At 38.7% G+C, this 21428-nt stretch overlaps 1 protein-coding gene across 1 annotated transcript in view; it reads right to left on the bottom strand.

The window, feature by feature from the left end:
- The window catches only part of LOC142748353 (LIM homeobox transcription factor 1-alpha-like), a 46656-nt gene extending 26019 nt beyond the window's left edge, over window positions 1-20637 (bottom strand). The window contains exons 1-3 of the mRNA XM_075855439.1: window positions 20511-20637; window positions 17485-17572; window positions 10938-11118 (exon numbers count right to left, since the gene is read on the bottom strand). Of these exons, the coding sequence (XP_075711554.1) occupies window positions 10938-11118; window positions 17485-17542 (239 nt within the window). The 5' untranslated portion in view covers window positions 17543-17572; window positions 20511-20637. The remainder of the gene's footprint in view (window positions 1-10937; window positions 11119-17484; window positions 17573-20510) is intronic.
- Window positions 20638-21428: the final 791 nt, after the last annotated feature.

Here is a 21428-nt window from a genome sequence, read left to right as displayed (position 1 = left end):
ATCTATCTATCTATCTATCTATCTATCTATCTATCTATCTATCTCTCTCTCTCTCTCTCTCTCTCTCTCTATCTCTCTCTCTCTCTCTCTATCTATCTATCAATCTATCATCTATCTATCTATCTATCTATCTATCTATCTATCTATCTATCTATCTATCTATCTATCTATCTATCTATCTATCTATCTATCTATCTATCTATCTATCTATCTATCAATCTATCATCTATCTATCTATCTATCTATCTATCTATCTATCTATCTATCTATCTATCTATCTATCTATCTATCTATCTATCTATCTATCTATCTATCTATCTCTCTCTCTCTCTCTCTATCTATCTATCTATCTATCAATCTATCATCTATCTATCTATCTATCTATCTATCTATCTATCTATCTATCTATCTATCTATCTATCTATCTATCTATCTATCTATCTCTCTCTCTCTCTCTCTCTCTCTATCTATCTATCTATCTATCTATCTATCTATCTATCTATCTATCTATCTAATTTCTATATATATTTTCAAATTCTATATGTAGAACTATCTATATTGAAAGTTAATAAGGTTTAATTAAATAAAGTAAATAAATATAACCAAGAACCTATCATCTGTCTATGTATCTATCTCTTATACTGTATCTATGTTATCTATCTCATGGGGTTTTCTTAAGCTGGAGTTTTAGGGCCCTGTTTTATTATGGGCCCATGATTGTGTCAGAGCCTGAAACCCACCATGATCCCTTTGTCCCGCATGGATTTCTCTCACGGGGATGACGTTCAGAGGTTTGTCCAAGATTAGAAAAACATGGCTGCTTTCGTTCAAAAACAGTGCCACACCAGTCCACAGGTTATGTGTGGTATTGCAGCTCAGTCCCATGCACTTCAACGTAGCTGAGAAGCAATATGAGACAGGTGTGGTGCCTTTTCTGGAAGAAAGCAGTCATTTTTTTTGTAATCCTTTAACTATCTTTGTTTCACATATAACCCCTGGATCATTGCGGTTCTACTGGCCCAAACATCACATTGTGTCTTCATTGCTATGGCATCCAACGTCCTCTTCCTCCCACAATAAAGGTAAAGTGCAAGTGAGGTTAAACCAAGCAGTTTTTTATGAAACAAAGGTCATCGTTTCCATCAATAAAGCCGATGTCCCCACGGTGGTCATAGGCTGGATTGTGATGAGAACCTTTTATTGCTTCTACTTCATACATTTTATACATTTTCTGGTGCATTGGTGAACAACTTCCATGCACAGATGGATTTTACTGCACTGTTTTCAATGAATGTGAAGCAGGTGACCACCTTGAAATATCCTTGATATCCATATACAAATAAACTGTGGGTCGGCAGGTCCTGAAGCTGCTAAACAACTCCTGATGTTTTCAACATATTTATATTTTTTTAGCTTTTTTTTATATATATCTTCTATCATATTTTCTTCAGCAAAATTTTCCCAGGACCTGATAGGTGTCGGATTAACAGATAGTCTATATTATTGGACTATAATAGAAAGTCCTTTTTTAGCCCGACAAGCAGTCTATTAGGTGATAATGCCTCTGACACAGCCTAATAGACACAAACCTAGGCCCCTTTCTTAGGCCCCGTCAGCCATGGTTACCCATTGGCCCCACCGTGATCTCGGGGACAGCAATGGGCTGACAGAGGGAGCCCCATCCTCTGTCAAACTCCTGAGGTGCCCTGGTTCATTTGACTGTGGGATCTAAGTAGCTAAACAGCCAGTACCAGAGCTTTCCCTGATGCCGGCTGTTACGTCGAGAGTGTGGTTGTCAGTTGCGAGTAATCTTGCTGACGGCTCAGTGGTGCACGCGGGAGCCTTTGGATATTCATGTATGTTCAAATGCTTTAACCTGCTGTGCATTTGGACCAGGGTCGGACTGACTCACCAGAAAACCAGAGGATCCTCCGGTGGGCCCAGATTCTGACCCAATAATGGGTCTTAAGAAGGTATAGCGGAAGACAACCCCATTTGGAAATGACTTGGGATCCAGTAGGGTCTATTTCTTACCGGTGATTCCCAAATAACCTATTAGTTCTTACTTATGATATGTCCTATGTGTACAATCACAAAAAGCGGATGTGAAAATATTCTGTAAAGGTGGTAGGTGGGCCCTCAGAATCATTTCCTCTAGTGGGCCCAGGGTACCCCAGTGAGACACTGATTTGGACGTCCATATATGTTCAAATGCGTCAAGGGTTAATCAGAAGAATTAAATAAAGGTTTCTCTATGCTGGAAACAAGTGCTGGATTGTAAGATACTTTTTGGATTGTTGGATGCAATATTAAAAGAATTTCACTGTCTATAACAGATATATAGTTTTAAACATAAATAGTACCATTCTGATTATCCAGTATGCTTGGGCCAGCCGCAATTAGAAACACATGCACCAACTACAGGATATTCTGAATGCCCGAACGACTCAGTGCCTGATGAAGGTCATAATGACCGAAACGTTGCACTAAGTCATTGGCATGTTTCAATACAATCAAGATTTCTTCAAACTACCACATTGTGTGCCGAATACTTTTTGTTCACCTTTCAAAGTTTGTTATAACCCAACACTCCTAAACTATTTAATCTGGACCTTGAAAAAGAATGACAAATAGGAGATTTGCTTCTTTGGGGTCCAACTAATCTAGAATTCTGAAGATCTTGAATGGATGCCAAATTAGTAGTAATTTTTTTATTTTATCAAATCTTTCTTTTTTTTATTGAGAAAAGAAAACAAAAGGAAAACATCCTTATAAAGAGCATTAGGACATGGAGGAAGGGTGCGGCACGCAGGTCGCAGTTCCCGATAAGCATATAGATTACAGGATGAAGAGCATTGGGTCATAAACAAGGATAACTATTTACAGAGTACCCGTATCACAATATGAGACTGTTAAGTCATATAAGTGGGCATCTAAGAGAAATCAGATGAAAATGTATGGTATGAGAGCATATGAGATGAAAAGGTCTTCCTGTCGAAAAATGGGGAGGGGTGGGCCAGCGAGGTCTTTGAACTTCCAATCTAAGCTAGCGACTAGTGGGTCTATGTGGCAGTACTAGGGGGGATGGGGCAGTAGCAGCACGAAAGGTTAGCCATGGTGTCCACACTTTAAGATAGTCAGCATCTTTCCTGCGTTCCCAGCTCCAGAGCTCCTCCACCCTACATATGGAGTCCATCCTACCCAACTACTCATTGAAGTTTGGAGGTTCTGTTGACTTCCAATGGAGTGGAATCAATAATTTGGCCACTGTGAAATTGTCTGTTGGGATCCAGAGGAGGATAAGAGGGGCGTTAAGGAGGAACTGTAATGATGTGACCTTTTGTATAGCATCAGACACCATATCCCAGAAGGGTTTGATTAAAGGGCAATCCAACCAAATGTGAGATATGTTACCAACTTGGGATTTGCATCTCTAACATTTGTTGCAAATTAGTAGCAATTTGACCATCACTTTGCAAAGAGTTTTTCTGCGGGCACTCTGACTTGTAGACCACAAGGGCATATAACCAGAGCCATAATTTGGATGTCCTAGGCTGTGGTAAATAAAAAAGTCCTTCACCAAACAGCCAATGACTTTACATGCCACCATATCTAATAATGATGGGATATAAAACCTATAGAAATGATAAAATACATTCATTTGTATGGTGTGATAGCTTCATTTAGCATGATCACTGTCAAAGAAACCCCTCTCTCCCTATTTTTCTATGACTAGGTGGACTATGGGCCACCAAGATGTTGAGTCCTTCTAGTGATTCCCATTATGTCTTGTCTGCCAAGGCAGGCGCTAAGCATTAATAGTCCCACTGGGCTGTAATGGGTTAAAATAATTCCCCCCTCCTTTATTCAGATCCTGGATGGTTTCCTAAAAAGAATAGCGCTATCTATGAAGTAGGCATTACCATACTGAGCACTAGACCTCACAGCTTCTTCCTCTCTCTGAGTGTTTGAGTAAGTGACGTCCCTACGATTTTATGAGATCTGTGACTCTAAGGCATCAGGTAATCTGATCAGACATTTGATTACATTTCACAGCCTTGTCTTCTTTATTAAAATTTCCCAGAATCCTCAGCGGCTAGTCTTATTGCTGCTGGATGCTAATAAAAGTCTCTCCCTCTGGGACTTGCAATAGATGAAGGAGGCTGCACCAGCAAAACATACCATCCTCGGCTTATACTAGTACGAGCGCTCATTACCTCGATTTTCTGAAACCTCTAAAAAGGATCAGTAATTATATGTTCTTTCATAAAAGAGAGATACAATTATTATTACTATAAAATTTGGACATATTTTTCACATAAACCCCAATAACAACACAAGATATAGTGATGGGATGACCATATAATCCCCGTCTCTCCCATATCAATCATGTTTGGCCATATCATAATCCTGATGATACATCCACAGAATAAATGTTGCATCCTATAAATGTGTGTGAAAGAAAGACGTCTCATATTAGGCTATAGGAAAGGGTTCTTTACGGTTAAAGTAGTTAAACTATGGAATGCTCTACCCCAAAAGGTAGTGATGGCAGATACTACGTCATCTTTTAAAAAAGGCTAGGTGTTTATTTACTGACAAATAACATTGAGGGTTATAACTAATTTAGTACGTAAAGACGTGTAATGAATTAAGAAAGTTTGCATTTGATGGACCTGTGTTTTTTCAAACTATGTAACTATGTCATGCTAAAGGATAAAAGTAGCCAAAACGATAGGCCAAAAATACTACAGACCAATATGGGAAATTAAAGCCTAAACTTGGTTTTGTCTAGGGTGTAATTTACTTTGTTTAAAAGGAAACCAGGTAAGTAAGACTGAAGGCGGGGGAAGGGGTGACTTCCCATTAACACATTAGAGGCTGGATCTTCTAGAGTTGGGTTTCATGACATTTTGTTTGGTATGGAGCCCTTTGGTAGTCTAGTGAAGTCTATGAACCCTTCTCAAAATAATGAGTGAGATTAATTAAGTGAAATGCACCAGAATTTTTTTTGTAAATTGTGGCAGAAATATAGAGACCATTGGGTGTACAAATTTATGATGTGTTTTAGACTTTTTTTTACACCTACCTCAAGGATTTTGAAAGCATCTAGAAAAAGGTGCGTGACTAAGTGAAGTTGTAAAATGGGACAAATTATCAGCGGTGTGGATTATTTTATGGCACAATTTAAAGGGCTTGTCCGAGATTTTTAAATACTTCAGGACCTGCAGTAAATGTTATAAAATAAAATAGTTACTCACCTTTTAAATCCCCCATTGCTCCAGTGCCGATGCTCTGGTGGTCCTCGCCGGTCCTGCAGCGATGACATCACATTCATCATTTATGTGACTGCTGTATCCAATTACGGGGCTCAGATGTCACATGCCCTACATGCAGGCCTCAATGCTGAGGCCAGTAATTGGCTGCAGGTCACGTCAACGATGAACTTGATGTCATTGCAGGAATCGGGGACCACTGGAGCATCGGCCCTGGAGCGGGAGATTTAAAAGGTGAGTAGTCTTTTTTTTATTCTTTAACATATACTGCAGGTTCTGAAGTTTCAAAAAAATCTGAGACAACCCCTTTAATGATGTACATGTGTGCCAGCCATTATGTGGTGTAAGAAAGAGAAAAGTGTCAAACATGCCTTGCAATTTTCGCCAAGCGTATCACGCAACGTGCGCCATTTTGATAAATTTGGCATCAAACTATTTAAGATAATGGATCTCTCTGGGGTCCATGGACCCCACGTGAAAAACTTCTTCTCTAGAGTTCCCTTTGGGTTTATATTTCCTTGGTCACATGGGTAAAAAAAACTAAGCAAAATCTATCTAGCTCTATCAGGTCTAGCATTTGTCAGCATTCGGGCGGTATTTTTCACCCCACTAAGCTAAGTAGATACATTTTCGTGGTCGAATTATCTCCAAACGATATTTTTAATAACCATAACTGTTGATATTAACATTTGTTTTACCATTACTACCTTCTGTGGAACATGACTTTAAACCCACCCCAGCTCTTTTATACCCTTACTACCGAGTGGTGCCCAACAATGTACCCAATTTTCAGTAAGTGGCCTCACGCATGGGTGAACTGATTATTGCCTGGGCCCTTACTAAAATCTTCTGCTTCCCTTCACACAGTTGTACCATATATAAAACTGGAGCTGCAACCCCTATAAATATATATGTTGCAGAATCTAGATTTGAGGGCTGTGGGCCCCACTGATGCTCTAGGTCCTCAGGCAGTACCCGATTGCTTAAATGGTTAGTCCAACGCTTGCCTCACAAGCAATTTATATAGAGTACATAAACAGTATCATTTTTTCTTTCTTTAATTGAGTTGTATATTACAGTAAGCCATGATCTCCAACATATGGCTCTGAAAGCTGTGGCCAAACTACATCTTCCAGCATACCCTTATAGCCGGCATGCTAGGAGTTGTCGTTCTGCCACAGTCGGGAAACCACTGCCATAACAAAACATTTTCTATATGTATTATAGCCCTGAACAACTCTTTTAGTAATCTCCTCTACATTTTTCATGGTCCTGAAGTGACTCCTTCTTTAGTCCACCTACCAAGGTAGTGAGGGAACATCACTCTGGTTACAAAACTACCTGATCAGAACCAAAGAGCGGTCGATGTAAACTCTAAAATACTTTTCCTGGACTGTGGTAACCGATTCTTGATCTCTCTCCTCCCATCTTATTTGACAGAGCATCATATGATCTATAGGTGGAATGATCTGCATCTTTGATTATTACACATTATATAATGTTCTACATCTATAAGGAGCAGAGTACGTAAGGTGGTTCATTGTTTATAGTACAAAGGGAATCTCCGATTCTCTGTTCCAACCTTTTACCCTTCTGCTGTACAACTGTTTTTGAGGTCTGTGTACAAACACGGGTTCTTATCTAGCATCTCTACAAAAAAACTCGAACAACTTCAATATCCTGTGAAGGTGCATTGTGGTGAAATGCCAGGGGCTATTACCATGAGGGAAGAGGAATACCCATGAGATTGCTCTCAAAATTGTCTTTTATTACAGCTGTAATAAAGTCAGAGGGAGAGGGAAGATATTAAACATGTATGAGGAGCGTTTAATTACATTTCTAGGATGCGGGATTAAAACTGTGAAAGAGGTTACCCAGGAAGTCAAATAAAAATTAAGTCAATGCAAAGGCAATATGCAAATTTAAAGCTCAGGCATAGAAGGGAAATAGGATAAAAAGGAATTAGGCATTGGTCACACTTTATTCTTAAAGCAAACACATAGATAAACGCATTGCGTGGCTATTTCTTCTACACTCATCTGTAAGTAAAGACATAACCGAAATAGTCACAATTAATATTAACGGCTGGATTCTTTGTTGCTCCCAACTAAGTAATGCACTTTGTATGAATGGTCAAAGGAAATGGGGGAAGGGAAATGACCACCGATTTGATCATATTGGTTGCTTACGAAAGTCATCACTGATGTTGCAGCTGGAAACCGTGGCCAGCCAGGCATTTCCCCTGCAGTGGCCGTAGCAGCCATTCATACAGAATGGCTCTCCGTTCTGAATCATAGAGGGGGACCCCTCTCTATGTCCTCCATTTGCTCTAATAGGGCATATAGACAGGTGTTCTCTTTATGAGCTCTTTTAAGTGTATTCCGCCATTGACAAACTAAGGCCCCATTCACATCACGTTATTACCCTACGTTTATCTTGTACGTCGGGAAAGCTCCCAACGTACAAGATAAATTTGTTCATAGGGCTCCATTATCCCGACAGAGACGAAAAGAGTGTCCATTTAGCCTCCCTCAGGCTGGTATACATCGATATACCTTTTTCTTTTGAAGGATGGAATAGAGTAGAAGATTACGCTATTCCATCCTGAAGGATCCCACAAAAAAAACTTATAACACACGGCATACGCTTTTTAACATGGGAGCTAATGGGTGTCAGATGCTACTGTACATATATGGCCAGTGACTCCAGAAGCAGTGCTGGAGTCCCGGGGCAGAGCGCTAGCTGATGCCCTGCTTGGGGACTCTAGCAACAGGAAACGCCTGACGCCACTGTCCATATATGGACAGTGATGTTAGAAGCAGTGCTGGGGCAGAGCGCAAACTGTTGCTCTGCCCGGGACTCCAGCGCCATGGAAGCTCGTGATGCCACTGTCCATATATAGACAGTGACACCAGAAGCAGTGCTGGAGTCCTGGGGCAGAGTGCTAGCTAGCTGATGCTCTGTTCAGGAATTCCAGCGATAGGAAAAGCCTGATCATTAGAAGCAGTGATGGAGTCCCGGGGCAGAACGCTAACTGTTGCTCTGCCCGGGACTACAGCACTATTAAAGCTTCTAATGTCACTGTCCTTATATGGACAATGACGTCAGGAGACTCCAAAGCACTGGGGTCCTTGGGCAGAGCGCTAGTAGACTTTGGCCCTGGGAAACCTCCTTATGTCACTGTGCATATATAGACAGTGACGTCAGGAGTTTCCTATCGCTGGAGTCAACGAGCAGAGCATCAGCTAGCGCTCTACCCCGGGACTCCAGCACTGCTCCTGATGTCACTGTCCATATATCGATAGTGACGTCAGGAGCAGTGCTGGAGTCCCGGGGCAGATCAGTAGCTGTTGCTTTGCCAGGGATTCGTTTGGGCTTTTTGTCAGAGGTATGCGTCGGGGGTCTTCCCAGCGTATACCTCCGACAGAAAGTCTAAACATGATGGGAATAGGGCCTAAGTTGAATATCTGTACCACTCCAGCCCTAATACTGCACCCTTTGGACAAAACATAGATCTGAATAGATAGGAGAATTGTCATAGCTATTTGGAAATGCTCTTTAAAGTGCCACTGTAACTGTAGATAGAGGCATCTAAAAGACACCCAAGGGAGCTAAAATAGATAACAGTGCCACTGATTGGAGGAGACTGATAGGATGCCAAACTCCTGTGTCCGCTATTCTAACTCCCCTCTGGCGCTTTATAGATGCCTTTGTCTAAAGTGCCGCTGTATCATGAGGTGCAATATTCCATTAAAAAGAGGTCATTGGTAACATTTATAAAAATTGAGCTGAATCAAAATAGTTGCAGCCAATTCAACTATAATTTTGTAGTGTAGGGCTGAAAATCAAAATCTCTATCATAGAATGATATCTATTCCTATAGGAATGGAGCAGGCTGAACCAAGGAGTGGTCTATCCCCACCTATAGCATTTTGTTTAACTATATTACCCTACCAAAAAAAAGCCTATGTTTTAAGAGAAGCAGATCAATTTGAAATATAAAGGTCTGCACAACACTCACTGTAAAGTGTTCCACTAACTTTGAACATCATTTCATTTTTAGGTCCTAATTTTGTGCTGATTAAATAATGTATCTTTATAGGGCAGGGCCTGATACAGAGCTTGAAATCCCCTACTTCCCACCACACAGCCAATTAAGTTAAATTATGACATTCTGGACGCCTGCACCGCCACTAGGGGGAGCTTACTGAAGACAGATCTATACAGCTTCCATAGAACGCAATGATAAATCCATCTTCAGTAAGCTCCTATGAAGTTTTTACTATTGTTTTATTGTTTTTACAAATTGGGTTACAGAAGGAGATTCTACTCAAGGGTCTACATACTATAGAGGAAGATCATGCGTCTGCTATGGGGCCCTGACTCATTGTCTCATACCCTTTGTTACTCTGTGTCGAGAACAGGTGCAGGACGCACCTCTCCAAAGGCATTGCATTGTTAGCAAACAAGGTGGTTGGGAATTGGCCCAAGGGTCATGGAAAAGATGTAAAAGACGGGGGAAAAACAAAACCTGGCATCATAATGGGGGCCCATTTTGATTTTTGCTGTGGAGCACCTTCTTTTCTATGTACCACTGATTCTCACAAATAATGCAATTCTCTAATATATTATCCAAACCCCAGGTCAGATTTAAATTCTGATGGAGATTCTACTGTAAATAGATTCATTGGTCATGTATTGCAAAAATTTTACCAAAGCTGAACTCAGGGAATCACTTATCCTAACTATTCACTTCAATGAACACGATTAGTACAGAATATTTCGAAACTAGAATTTTCGATGTAAAAACACTGAAAATATGACACACAGTTAACTGAAAATAGGATTAGTTAATATGTGTTAAATATAACTTTTTGATCTGGCAAAAGAAAAGCGTTCAGATTACTTGGTTGTGGAGGAGGGTTGGACGATGAAATGGTTTCTGTCAAACCCACCCCTACTCCTCCTGTGATAAAACTCAGTCTGGGCGCTCAAGGATCTCATGCCTTAAATCAGGTGCCAAGGAAAGTCTGTGACCTGGGACAGAGGGAGAGGAAGAGGGTCCACGTGTGAGATTAAAGCTTTTCATCACCCCACATTATATCTTACTTGTGAGGACCCCGATGCAGCTGTTGGTTTATCTGTCCTTATTCCTCATCCCACAAACCTTCACTTTGAGGACTGCAGAACACTCGGGTGGAGTTATTTTTTTAAGTTCTCTTGTTTAAATTTACACTTCATCATAGATATATGAGATTTTCTATCGTGCAAGTCTCTAATATCCACCTCATTCAAAGTCTGTAGATTGGTTGGTTTGCAGTATAAGCTATACATAAGCTCATACATAAGCTCATCCTGAAAGTAAGTAATTCCTCCCTGAATATTGTCCTCTCCTTTGACCATACACTTTGTCATATTGCAATCAAAACATCTTCTATATGTGTCCCTGGAGATCATCCATCCCCCACCCTCTCACAAACCTCATATCAGATCCATCAATGACTCTAAGGTAACTGGCTGCAGCAGGAGCCCTCCCCTATTGATCTACCTGCAATAAGTCCTGCCCCCTTTTAGAAGCTTTGCCCCATTTGCCAAGTTACACTTTTACGCACATGTTTGAAAATAAAAAAATCTAAGATCTGATTATGCAGGTTCACTTACTTTTCATAGTCTTCCTTGCAGTACAGTTGTCGGTTGCGATAATAGCAGGTCCCAGAGAGTATTTGCAGGCAGGCTACACACTTAACACAACACTCATGCCATGATCTATCGTTCACTCTGAGCAGGAACCGGTCTGAGATAGTGCATCCACAACCTGCACACGGTTCATTCATCTTATGATCTGAAACAACATATTAAAAACCTCTTAATGTTAAGTTTTACGTGTCATCCACAATATATTCAAACTAATGTTATTCTATCGGTAATTCCCATCTGATAAAGTGATGGCATGTCCCTAAAATATGTCATCACTCCCATTGATACAGAACATTATGGGTGCCATAGTGATTATTTAGTCCCAAGTTTTTACTCCACAGCGGCGCTCCTGGCCACCTGGCTGTTGTTCTACAGCCAACCCCTTTCAAGTGAATGCTGTTCCTTGCTCAGCAGGTGGCCATGCCATGGCTGAACGGGAAAAAAATATTAGCCTGAACATTGGATTGAGCTCAAATATTTAGCTGTGTAGTTCCTTTGTCAAGAAATATAATGTCACACCAGAGATGAATGATCAGTTGGAAAATTCAAGCCTCTCTACATGTTACAGATTATGGCACTATGAGGTTGATGGGGGCACCTTCAATGGCCCAAATGATCAACCTTGGCCATAGAGATGAGATATTTTTTATGCAAATCCAGGGAATTTTGGTGGGATCTGCAATCTAATTTCTAATGTGTATGGAGGACCATAGACATGGCTATACACTTGAAACACCTGTTGGTTTGTTGGTCTGACAGCCATCTCTTCCAACACTCCCGTAAACATCAGACCAGCCGAGTGTGCATATTTATTTCAGCAGGGAGCGGGGAGGCAGCGCTTATCTCCTGCAAGATTTAAATTGCTGTCAGATCCCACCAAAATTGCCTAAATTTGCCAACAAATATCTCTCATCTATAGCCGACTTTAGACCTAGTTACCCATAGGCATTTTCTTTTGAAATCATTTTACTGGGCAGAACAGAGCTATCTTCTGCTTGACCTACAGGGCAACAGGTTTTACCCCTTCAATGATTGGAACACCATCTTCCTCCAGATCTAGATCTGGCCTTACACAAGAGACGGCTGTCAGCCAAATGCCAATTTAGCTAATAGTTATTTTTCACAACCGAACCATTACCATAAACTTACACATATATATTTTATTGTCAAGAAGTTTATTGGACCCGCAAACAAAAATTATTATTGGTCAGTACTGGTAATCACACCACCTCTAAGTAATCGGCAGAGAATTTCCTAATTATAATAATGTAAATGTGAAATTGGATTGACTTTTGGTAAAATCACTCCGACCATTGAAAAATATCTTTGTATGTATGAGGTGTGGACACAAACACTACAATGTATGAACATTCGTCTCATCAGGGCCCAATCATTATTTTTATGATCACCTTACAATCTCCATACTGCCATGTTTACGGAACTTTTTGGAAATTCTCTCATTCTTTATTAGGGATTTTGTTTTTATTGTCAGATCTATTTTTTGCAATACTTTTGGACACAAATGCCACCCTTGAGCCGACAAAATTTTTAATAAAAATAAAGATTTTCTCCATACTTCTCCGCCACCATCATATTAACTGTATTCAAGTGTAAAATGGAAATACATCTGTTTACCGCAGGAAATAAAAGCATGTAGGTTTGTGTCTGATTTTATCTGGTACTTCATCTCTGGCATCCCTTCAAAGATAGTGATGAAGCATTCGAAATGTGGAGGCAGAGAGAATATCCGTCCTATGTACACAGGGCTAAACTTGACCTTCATAAAGTCAATCTTCAATACAAACACAAGTGGAGTGAGTTTCAACTTTGTGACCTCAGCGCTGTTAACCCCTTTATGTGCCTGCTCTATGAATCATCGCTTCTTGCATTGTGTGGATGTCATAGATTGATTTTTTTTATACAAATATGAACACATATTCATAATCTAGGACTGATGCCGGATCATTGGTTATTCCAAACCATCAGACGTCAATTCAGACACAATTAGGGGGCTTCACTATGGACTTCAGGCAGCCAAAAGCCTGTTGTGGACCATCCAGGTGCTAGACTTTCAGGTAAATTCCTGTCATCAGAGACAACACCTTTAACAATGCGACTGCTATAACAATCAGCTAATCGCCCCGGGTCCCGCACCCCTGGGAAATTGATGATTTTCATTGGGAAAGCGCTGCAGGTAAAATGTAGTATTACATGGCCATCCATGTATTTACATGTTGTGGTCATATCGCATTCGATACCACAATATGACCGCAACATGTGAATACACCCTAAGATTCCTCAGTAGTGATGGTGGCTACGTTCCGGTGTTTCCATAACTGCCATAGAAGTGAAAGAGAGAGGCACGCAAATTTGCGGCCACCTCTCCATTCATTCACCGACCTTCTCCAGATATGTGAGGGTCCCAGAGTTGGGACCTGCACATATCAGACACTTATGGCATATCCTGAGGATGTGCCATAAATATCTGAGATTGGAATATCCCTTTAAAATTTCCTACTCTTTCCCAACTATTAGTTACTGCGTCCCCTAATAGAAGGATTGACTAGCTCTGTCTGTCTTGCAATCACAGCATTGGATTGGTGTTGTTGGACCTTATCCCCAGGGCTGGATTATAGACAGGGCAAAAGAGACAATTGCCTGGGGGGCCCTCACTACCCAGGTCCCTCCAGCACTTCACTGACACTCCTGGAATCGAGACATAGTTTGAAATGTAGTAAAGTTTACCTCCAATATAAATATAAATGTTTCATTAGAAGAGAATAAATTATTGGCAGAGACGTGTCAGAAGAAATTCTTATGGAGGATTTAGTGAATTTATTCTACTTGTATGAAGCTCAGTTGGCCCATCTGCCTGCACTATTAACTAGAAGTAATCCGGTGGCAGAAAATTTGCTGGCGCCAAGAGAGAAGTAAAAGTGTCTGACAGACACACCTGGATCTGTGCAAACTCTCATTCATTCTTGGTTCCCCCAAAGACAGATTTGGCACTGTTTTTGGAAGAAACCCGCTTTGTTACTCTCATTCTGTACAACTGCTTTAAGTTTAGCCATGTCTTATATGACACTGCTACTTAAAAACAGGGACCAGACCAAATTTTTGCCCAATGGCCTCCACCAACCTTGATCCAGTCCTGCTCAACCCAACTGTCTATGTAAAAAGAGAGACATACAGAACCAAATAAGTTTGGACCCATGATACAAAGCAGGCACACTGTCCAACTGCAGCATAATTCCCTTCACATAATGGTCGGGTGAAGAGAAGTTAAAAAGTTGCAACTAGTGGGAAAGCATTTCATGCTGATCAGAGGTGTAGATAAAAGTTAATGGGCCCTGGTGCAAAACATATCTAGAGCCCCCCCCCCTCCTATCCCTAAGGTACACACGAGCATGTTCGGTCCATGACCGTATTTCGGCAGTATTTCCCGGACCAAACTCAGTGCAGGAAGAAACACTACTAGCATCATAGTTATGTACGATGCTAGGAGTCCCTGCCTCGCTGCGGGAAAACGGTCCTGTACTGTAATCATGTTTTCAGCACGGGACAGTTTTTCTGCAACGAGACAGGGACTCTTAGCATCGTACATAACTATAATGCTAGTAGCGTTCCTCCCTGCACTGTGTTCGGTCTGGGAAATACTGCCGACATACTGACCATACATCACAGACCGAACGCGCTCGTGTGTGGGAAGCCTTACATCTATGACAAAATCTCACCCTGTATAAATGCACATGGGTACAAGTACTTGCATATACTGTACCCATAAATAATGCTACCATTTACTGTACATATAAATAATCCGCCATACCCTTTAGATATAAAAAATTCCACCATACTATATAGTGTACTGTATATGGTACCAGTCCATGGCAGATGTAATAGGTTTTATCTGACAGGAACCATTTAGAAATAGGAGGTCGGGTCCTACCAGATTAAAATCCGTCCAGACCACTGCTATACATTGCACAGAATATATATTCATGTAGTACTGAAATAATAATGTTATACCCAGAAAATTCAATTAGAACATATCCAAAGGAAGAAAATCTGCAGCACTCACTAGACTTTTGTTGGCATATTCAATCCATAAAGGCAGCGGGAGGACTTAGACACAGCAGATTTTATCCACAGCGGATTTTGCTGTGAGTCAGTGGTAAATCCGCAACAAATCTGTGGCAAAATCTGCTTGTATTACACACCAATTTTGCAACATCTGTTTTGGGCCTGTAAATGATGTATAAAATATCCTATTCACATGCATTGCCGTTGAAACGTCAGCAGGTTCTGTGAGGGTATAGCAATGGAATCCACGCCTAAATCCTGATGGAATCCTCAGCGTGTGAACATGGTCTTAGAGTATATATTTGCATGAATTGTTTTTTTTTTTTTCACAATTTTGTATCTTTATTTGTTTACAGCGATTTGAGGCAAAATTGTGGCATTTTTGCATACATTTTCGTAATTACGGCAATTATGGTTTTGCAGCCATTGAGAAAATCATGCCAAAAATGGTGCCGTTTTGCTGTGATATTTGTAAAAAAACTAAACAAACATACTATACCCTACAACAGCAAATGCAGGGAAGGAAATGGGGCAGCACTTGGGAGATTGTAGCAATGGCCATGGCCCTCTGAAGTCTAAATGGAATGGGGATTCACTTCTGGTAATCAGGATCAAATTACACAACTGAAGCAGTTATCCAGTAATTCCCAGGCCTGACTGGTGGGCAAAATCTCTTTCCTGCTTGGTGGAAGCATGGGTCTCCTCCCTTCATACTGCTGCTTGTACTGCAGTTGTTATACGGAAGTGGTGCTTCCAGGCCTTCCCTCCGGGCCCCCTGGCTTTGGGGCCAGGTCGCAAGTGTTACCACTGCGACCCCTATAGCTACTCCACTGACGCTGATCGTTGTGGCTGTCACCTACTTAATGAAGAATTACCGCTAATTCAGAATTTATACATAAGTTATACATTGGAAAAGTCTTACGACTTATGTTTAACATGGGAAAGCTTTGAGATACCCATGCCTTTATTTTAATATTGCGAAAAATTATACTACTTGTCTAGTTTCAGGGCTCACAGCTTGGGTCTGGAACACATAATGGATCCATATTCTCATTTGACATAGTTATAAGTCCAGTGTATTTATGAGGGCGATCGCATCCCGCCTCCCCCTACCCCTCTCACCAGTGATTTATGACTAGCTGCCGAGTCCACAATAATCTTGCATAGCTCCTATTAGCCAAACAGGACACAATATTTTGTGCCATTTGGCTAATAGTAGAGTGGACCTGTCCCCACACTATGCTGCCCATAAGTAGGACAGCATAGTCTGATGACATATCCGCTAGAACTATATTATAAATTCAGAACTAAATCACGAGTTCTAAAACTTATTCCCAAATTTATTCTCAATCCTTTGCCAACTACAGTTCAGGAACCTCTGGCTTAGGATCTGTGGCTGGTTTGGTAGACCCATATTTGGTGTCTACACATACAACTAAGATCAGTTACATCTGAAATTGATCCAAATTTAAATGATTCTAGATCCTCAAAGTCTTTGACTTAAGTTGTTGTTCCTAGAAATGACTTTGGGCCCATAAAAGGGTGTTTTTGTTCTGCTTCACAAAGTAACTTTCTTTTTGCAGATTCTATCTATGTATAAATATTACTTGGGAGGAAATGAGCCCTAATAAGGGCTTAGGACAAAAAAATTATAAATGTGTATTCTACGATATACAAGATATAAATAAGTGAAAAATGTTTATCTACAATTTTGTTTGCTTACCGAATGAGAATAAAGAAAATTCCCCAATATTTAATTATGGAGACTAATGTATATTGACAAACGTGGACCAAAGAGGCCTAAAAAACCTTTACTATATTAGTGGGGCCAGAGAAGTAGTTTGAAACTCGTGGGCCCAAATGCAAAATGTCTACTACCCCCCACCCCGATACTGTCAACTGATGTCCTCTTATGTGGCAGGGGAGACAGCTGGACCCTTAAGCACTGTAGCCCAGGTGTGACTGCAGCCTCTGAAATGCTCTAAAACTACAAAACTGAGTAGGACCCTAAGTGTTCTTTATAGTAGTGATGTCCTCTTATATGGCCGGAGATACTTTGGACCCCTCAAGCAATAGCACCCAGGTGCACTTTAAATCTCTGCACCCCTTTATAGCTACACCACTGAGTAGGTCCTCAATGACATTTATAGTAGTGATGTACTCTCATGTGGTAGAGGAGCATTTGGGCCCCTCGAGCACTAGGGCCCAGATCTGACTAAAGTCCCGGCATCCTCTATATCTACACCACTGAGTAGGACCCTGTTTTGAACAATAATTAGTATTTAATCATTTTCATCCAAAAATATTTGCAAAATTATCACTTTGAGGAAATGATGAACTAATTGGTGTCAGTCTTGAGCCAGGAGAACACCAGTTGATATTTTATAAGAAAGCTATAGCAACAATTGAAGTTTACAATGTAATTACTCACCCAGACCATGAAAGGGGGAATGTTCCTGGCACGAAGAGGGAGTACTTTCTGTCTTCATAGTAAAATATTTAGTGATTACATCCAACACCTGAGAAGAACGCATGCAAGAAAGTCAACCGGAGAACCTTCCTTCATAGGTTAAAGACCTTACATATTTTGTAAAATAATATGTTTTATATCCTTTTATTGTTGCTTATCAGACCTGATCGAAATTCTGTTTCACTGAACCCAATAAAAGTTTTTATCTGATTTTATATTTATGTTCTATATCCGTACACTGGCCTAATACTGAAACTCTTACTGTATGGGTTAGCTCTTCCTATACATTCCTTTGTGTCATCCATCAAGGAAGATATAGAGATATGAGCATGAAAACCTATAGACATTCTCAGTACAAAAAATGATGAAGAAGCAGCAGTGGGGGAGAATAAAATCAAACAGAATGAAAGAATATGAAATTATCAAGGCTCACAATTTATTTACGTAAAGACGAAATGGACAAAATATCCGCATCTTACATTAATAAGGCGGTTAGACTTGTATAACCCGAACATGTGAAATCTAGCGATATTTTTAACTCTTTTTTTTTACATTAAAACTGTCAACAAGCAGGTTAATATTATTATGGCTTTGGTTTTTATTTTACATATGGTCTGTATGAATATCTAGGACTTGTCTTATTAAAATATGAATACCTGGTGCACATTAACATTTCCAAATAGTCTGATTAACATTATTAATAGATAACAATTGTTTTATGTTTTAATGTGTTGGGAAATCAGACTGCAGGAGTATAAGGGTGTAAATGAAACAATCACACCCACAGTGGCCACTGCAGGGGAAACGTAGTATTACAATGCGGCCGGTTAGATATTCGCCCGAGCAGGAATTTCTCTTACAGATTTGTTCTCCGTTCTGGTTTATAGTGGGTGGTCCCGATCCAGGGATCCCCCTGTCTATGAACCCCATACGACCTAATAAGGCATATGGACAAGGGTTGTCTTCATGAGAAAACCCTTTAAATAATGAATATACAGTGTAGTCAATATAACAACAGCAGATCCATAGACAGCAGCCTGTTGATGGCTTCATTTCCGATATTGTAATACAGGGCTGGGATAAAATCCTCTGTTTTTTCTTTAAAATAAACTGAGCCCTTAAGTAACTGAGCCCTTACGATCGACCTTAACATTTTTATTTAATCATTTTACATTTAGTTGGATATACTATTATTAATAACAAATTAATGAATATTTTTTTTAAGTAGATTATTACAACAGTCATTTCTATAAAAGAAGCAGATAACTTAGTAAACTTATTATTTATAGTTTGAAGTATTTATCTATATAAACTGTTTTCAGCAACACTACAATATTAGATTTCTACTATCATAGAATTATATTACATATGTGCTTATTCTCTTACTGTAATTTTATCATCCACCCCAATATAATGAACTTCGAAACATATGTAAGTTTTAATATTTGTTAAATTACTGTCAATTTTAAATTCACATACACATAATTATAGTGTAGGGGTCGTAGGGTTATATGGCTTATTATGTTTTTATTCACACATTTATCTACACATTTTTTTATTTTTTTATTTACACATTTTTGAATTTACACATTTTAAGTTAATATTATATTTAAAGGAAAAAAATAAGAAAAATTATATAATTTCCATAAACTGTAAAATTAGCCAGTGAATTTGCCTTTTCAGTACTGAAAAACTCAATATATTTTTTTTAAATGTTTGAGTACTACTAGAACTAATATAAATATCCATAATACTTCTATTCATACTATCATTTTAATATAGTAAATGAATTAATAACATTTATTTGATTTACACCACATGCTGTGTCATATAATAGCTAATGCACTTAATAAAAATTATGTTTTACATTGAATTAGAAATATAATCACAATAGAGTTAAAATAAAATAAAATATATTAACATTTGTTGTATTTTTATGCTTATTATATTGTGTTAATATTATTACGTTTTATTTAATAATATTATGTATTAAATTATAAATATATATGTAAACAATTCCAAAGTACTAATCATTCTATTGTAGGCTCACTTATTAACAGGAATAATAATACTAATAATATATAATATTACAGTTACCTGTATACATTTTTTGTAATCCATGATACCTATTAAATGACCTTAAGGAATATAGGAATAACCAATAATATTATTATCTACATGGGACCCACGGAAGTGAATATATTGTGTAAGGACTGCGGAATAGGTTAGCACTATAAAAATAAAGGATAGCACAAGATATCACTAATGTAATATGAATCTAAATTTGTATATTTTATATCTAATTTTATATATTTAATTTTATATAACAAAATATTACAAATTTATATTATAAGAATATTTTTTTTTGTAATATAAAATTAATTACTTGGATTTTTTTTTTAATACAAATCTGACTTGATCTTTATCTGTTTGTTGACTCTTATATAATCTCCTTCCAATGAACATTACATTTTTCCGTTAATCACGCTTAAAGAATTCTTTCGTAAATGAAATGCCCTGTCAAAATTTTCTATAGATCAACTGCTTCAATATAACTTGACGGTATTGTGTCTCTACTTATTAAACCCATTGGCTCTAGGGTAAATTAAGATCACATTAACCACCATATCCCCTGCTTGAATGGCGTTGTATTCCCCTGATACCTGTAGCATTAAAGGAACAATAATATTAACATGGACTTATTTTCTCTGCTTGCCCAATACACAATGGTTGTTGTTGTTTTTTTTGTTGTTTTTTTAGCATTTTTAGAACATACTAAAACAATTAAAAAAAATTACCAGACAAAGTGTAAAAATCCAAATATAAAAAACAAGAAAAATGCCAGAAAAATACACCATTGCTTGCTTAATTCAGAAATAGTCTAAACATTAAACTATTCTGCCTTGCATAAAACCCGCAAAGTACAATCTACTGAGGAATTTATAAAATGATAAATATTCAATGATCAATGACCCGTCATTTCTTACCTTGCACTAGTTTGTATCACAAGACAATTTTTTGGGTATTTTGCTTTTAAGACCTGTGCGTCCCTCCTTCCGAGATGTGTGTTATTCTTTACCAAAAGCAAAAATCTTCATCAGTTCATCATAAGAACTTGCTCATCCATCATCTGACTGCACCTTCTGAATAAGAGGGAGAAGAACAGAGGGGAGGTGTGAGGGAGAAAGGAGGGCTGGTTAAAAGTGAAGTCTACATATTCTTTGCCATCTAGGCTATAGAAGGTTCATCTAAGGGATCAATGGTCATTTATTGGAATTACTTAATCGTATTTTATTAGCATTCCATAAGATCTATCTATCTATCTATCTATCTATCTATCTATCTATCTATCTATCTATCTATCTATCTATCTATCTATCTATCTATCTATCTATCTATCTATCTATCTATCTACTTATCTACCTATCTACCTATCTATCTATCTATCTATCTATCTATCTATCTATCTATCTATCTATCTATCTATCTATCTATCTATCTATCTATCTATCTATCTATCTATCTATCTATCTCATATCTATCTATCTATCTATCTATCTATCTATCTATCTATCTATCTATCTATCTATCTATCTATCTATCTATCTATCTATCTATCTCATATCTATCTATCTATCTATCTATCTATCTATCTATCTATCTATCTATCTATCTATCTATCTATCTATCTATCTATCTATCTATCTATCTATCTATCTATCTCTCTCTCTCTCTCTCTCTCTCTCTCTCTCTGTCTCTGTCTGTCTGTCTGTCTATCTATCTATCTATCTATCTATCTATCTATCTATCTATCTATCTATCTATCTATCTATCTATCTATCTATCTGTCTGTCTGTCTGTCTGTCTGTCTGTCTGTCTATCTGTCTGTCTGTCTATCTATCCTA

The sequence above is a fragment of the Rhinoderma darwinii genome, chromosome 3, assembly GCF_050947455.1.
Source record: "Rhinoderma darwinii isolate aRhiDar2 chromosome 3, aRhiDar2.hap1, whole genome shotgun sequence".
NCBI lineage: Eukaryota > Metazoa > Chordata > Amphibia > Anura > Rhinodermatidae > Rhinoderma > Rhinoderma darwinii.
The sequence above is the reverse complement of the archived record's forward strand: the minus strand, read 5'-3'. Positions and strand labels throughout refer to the sequence as shown.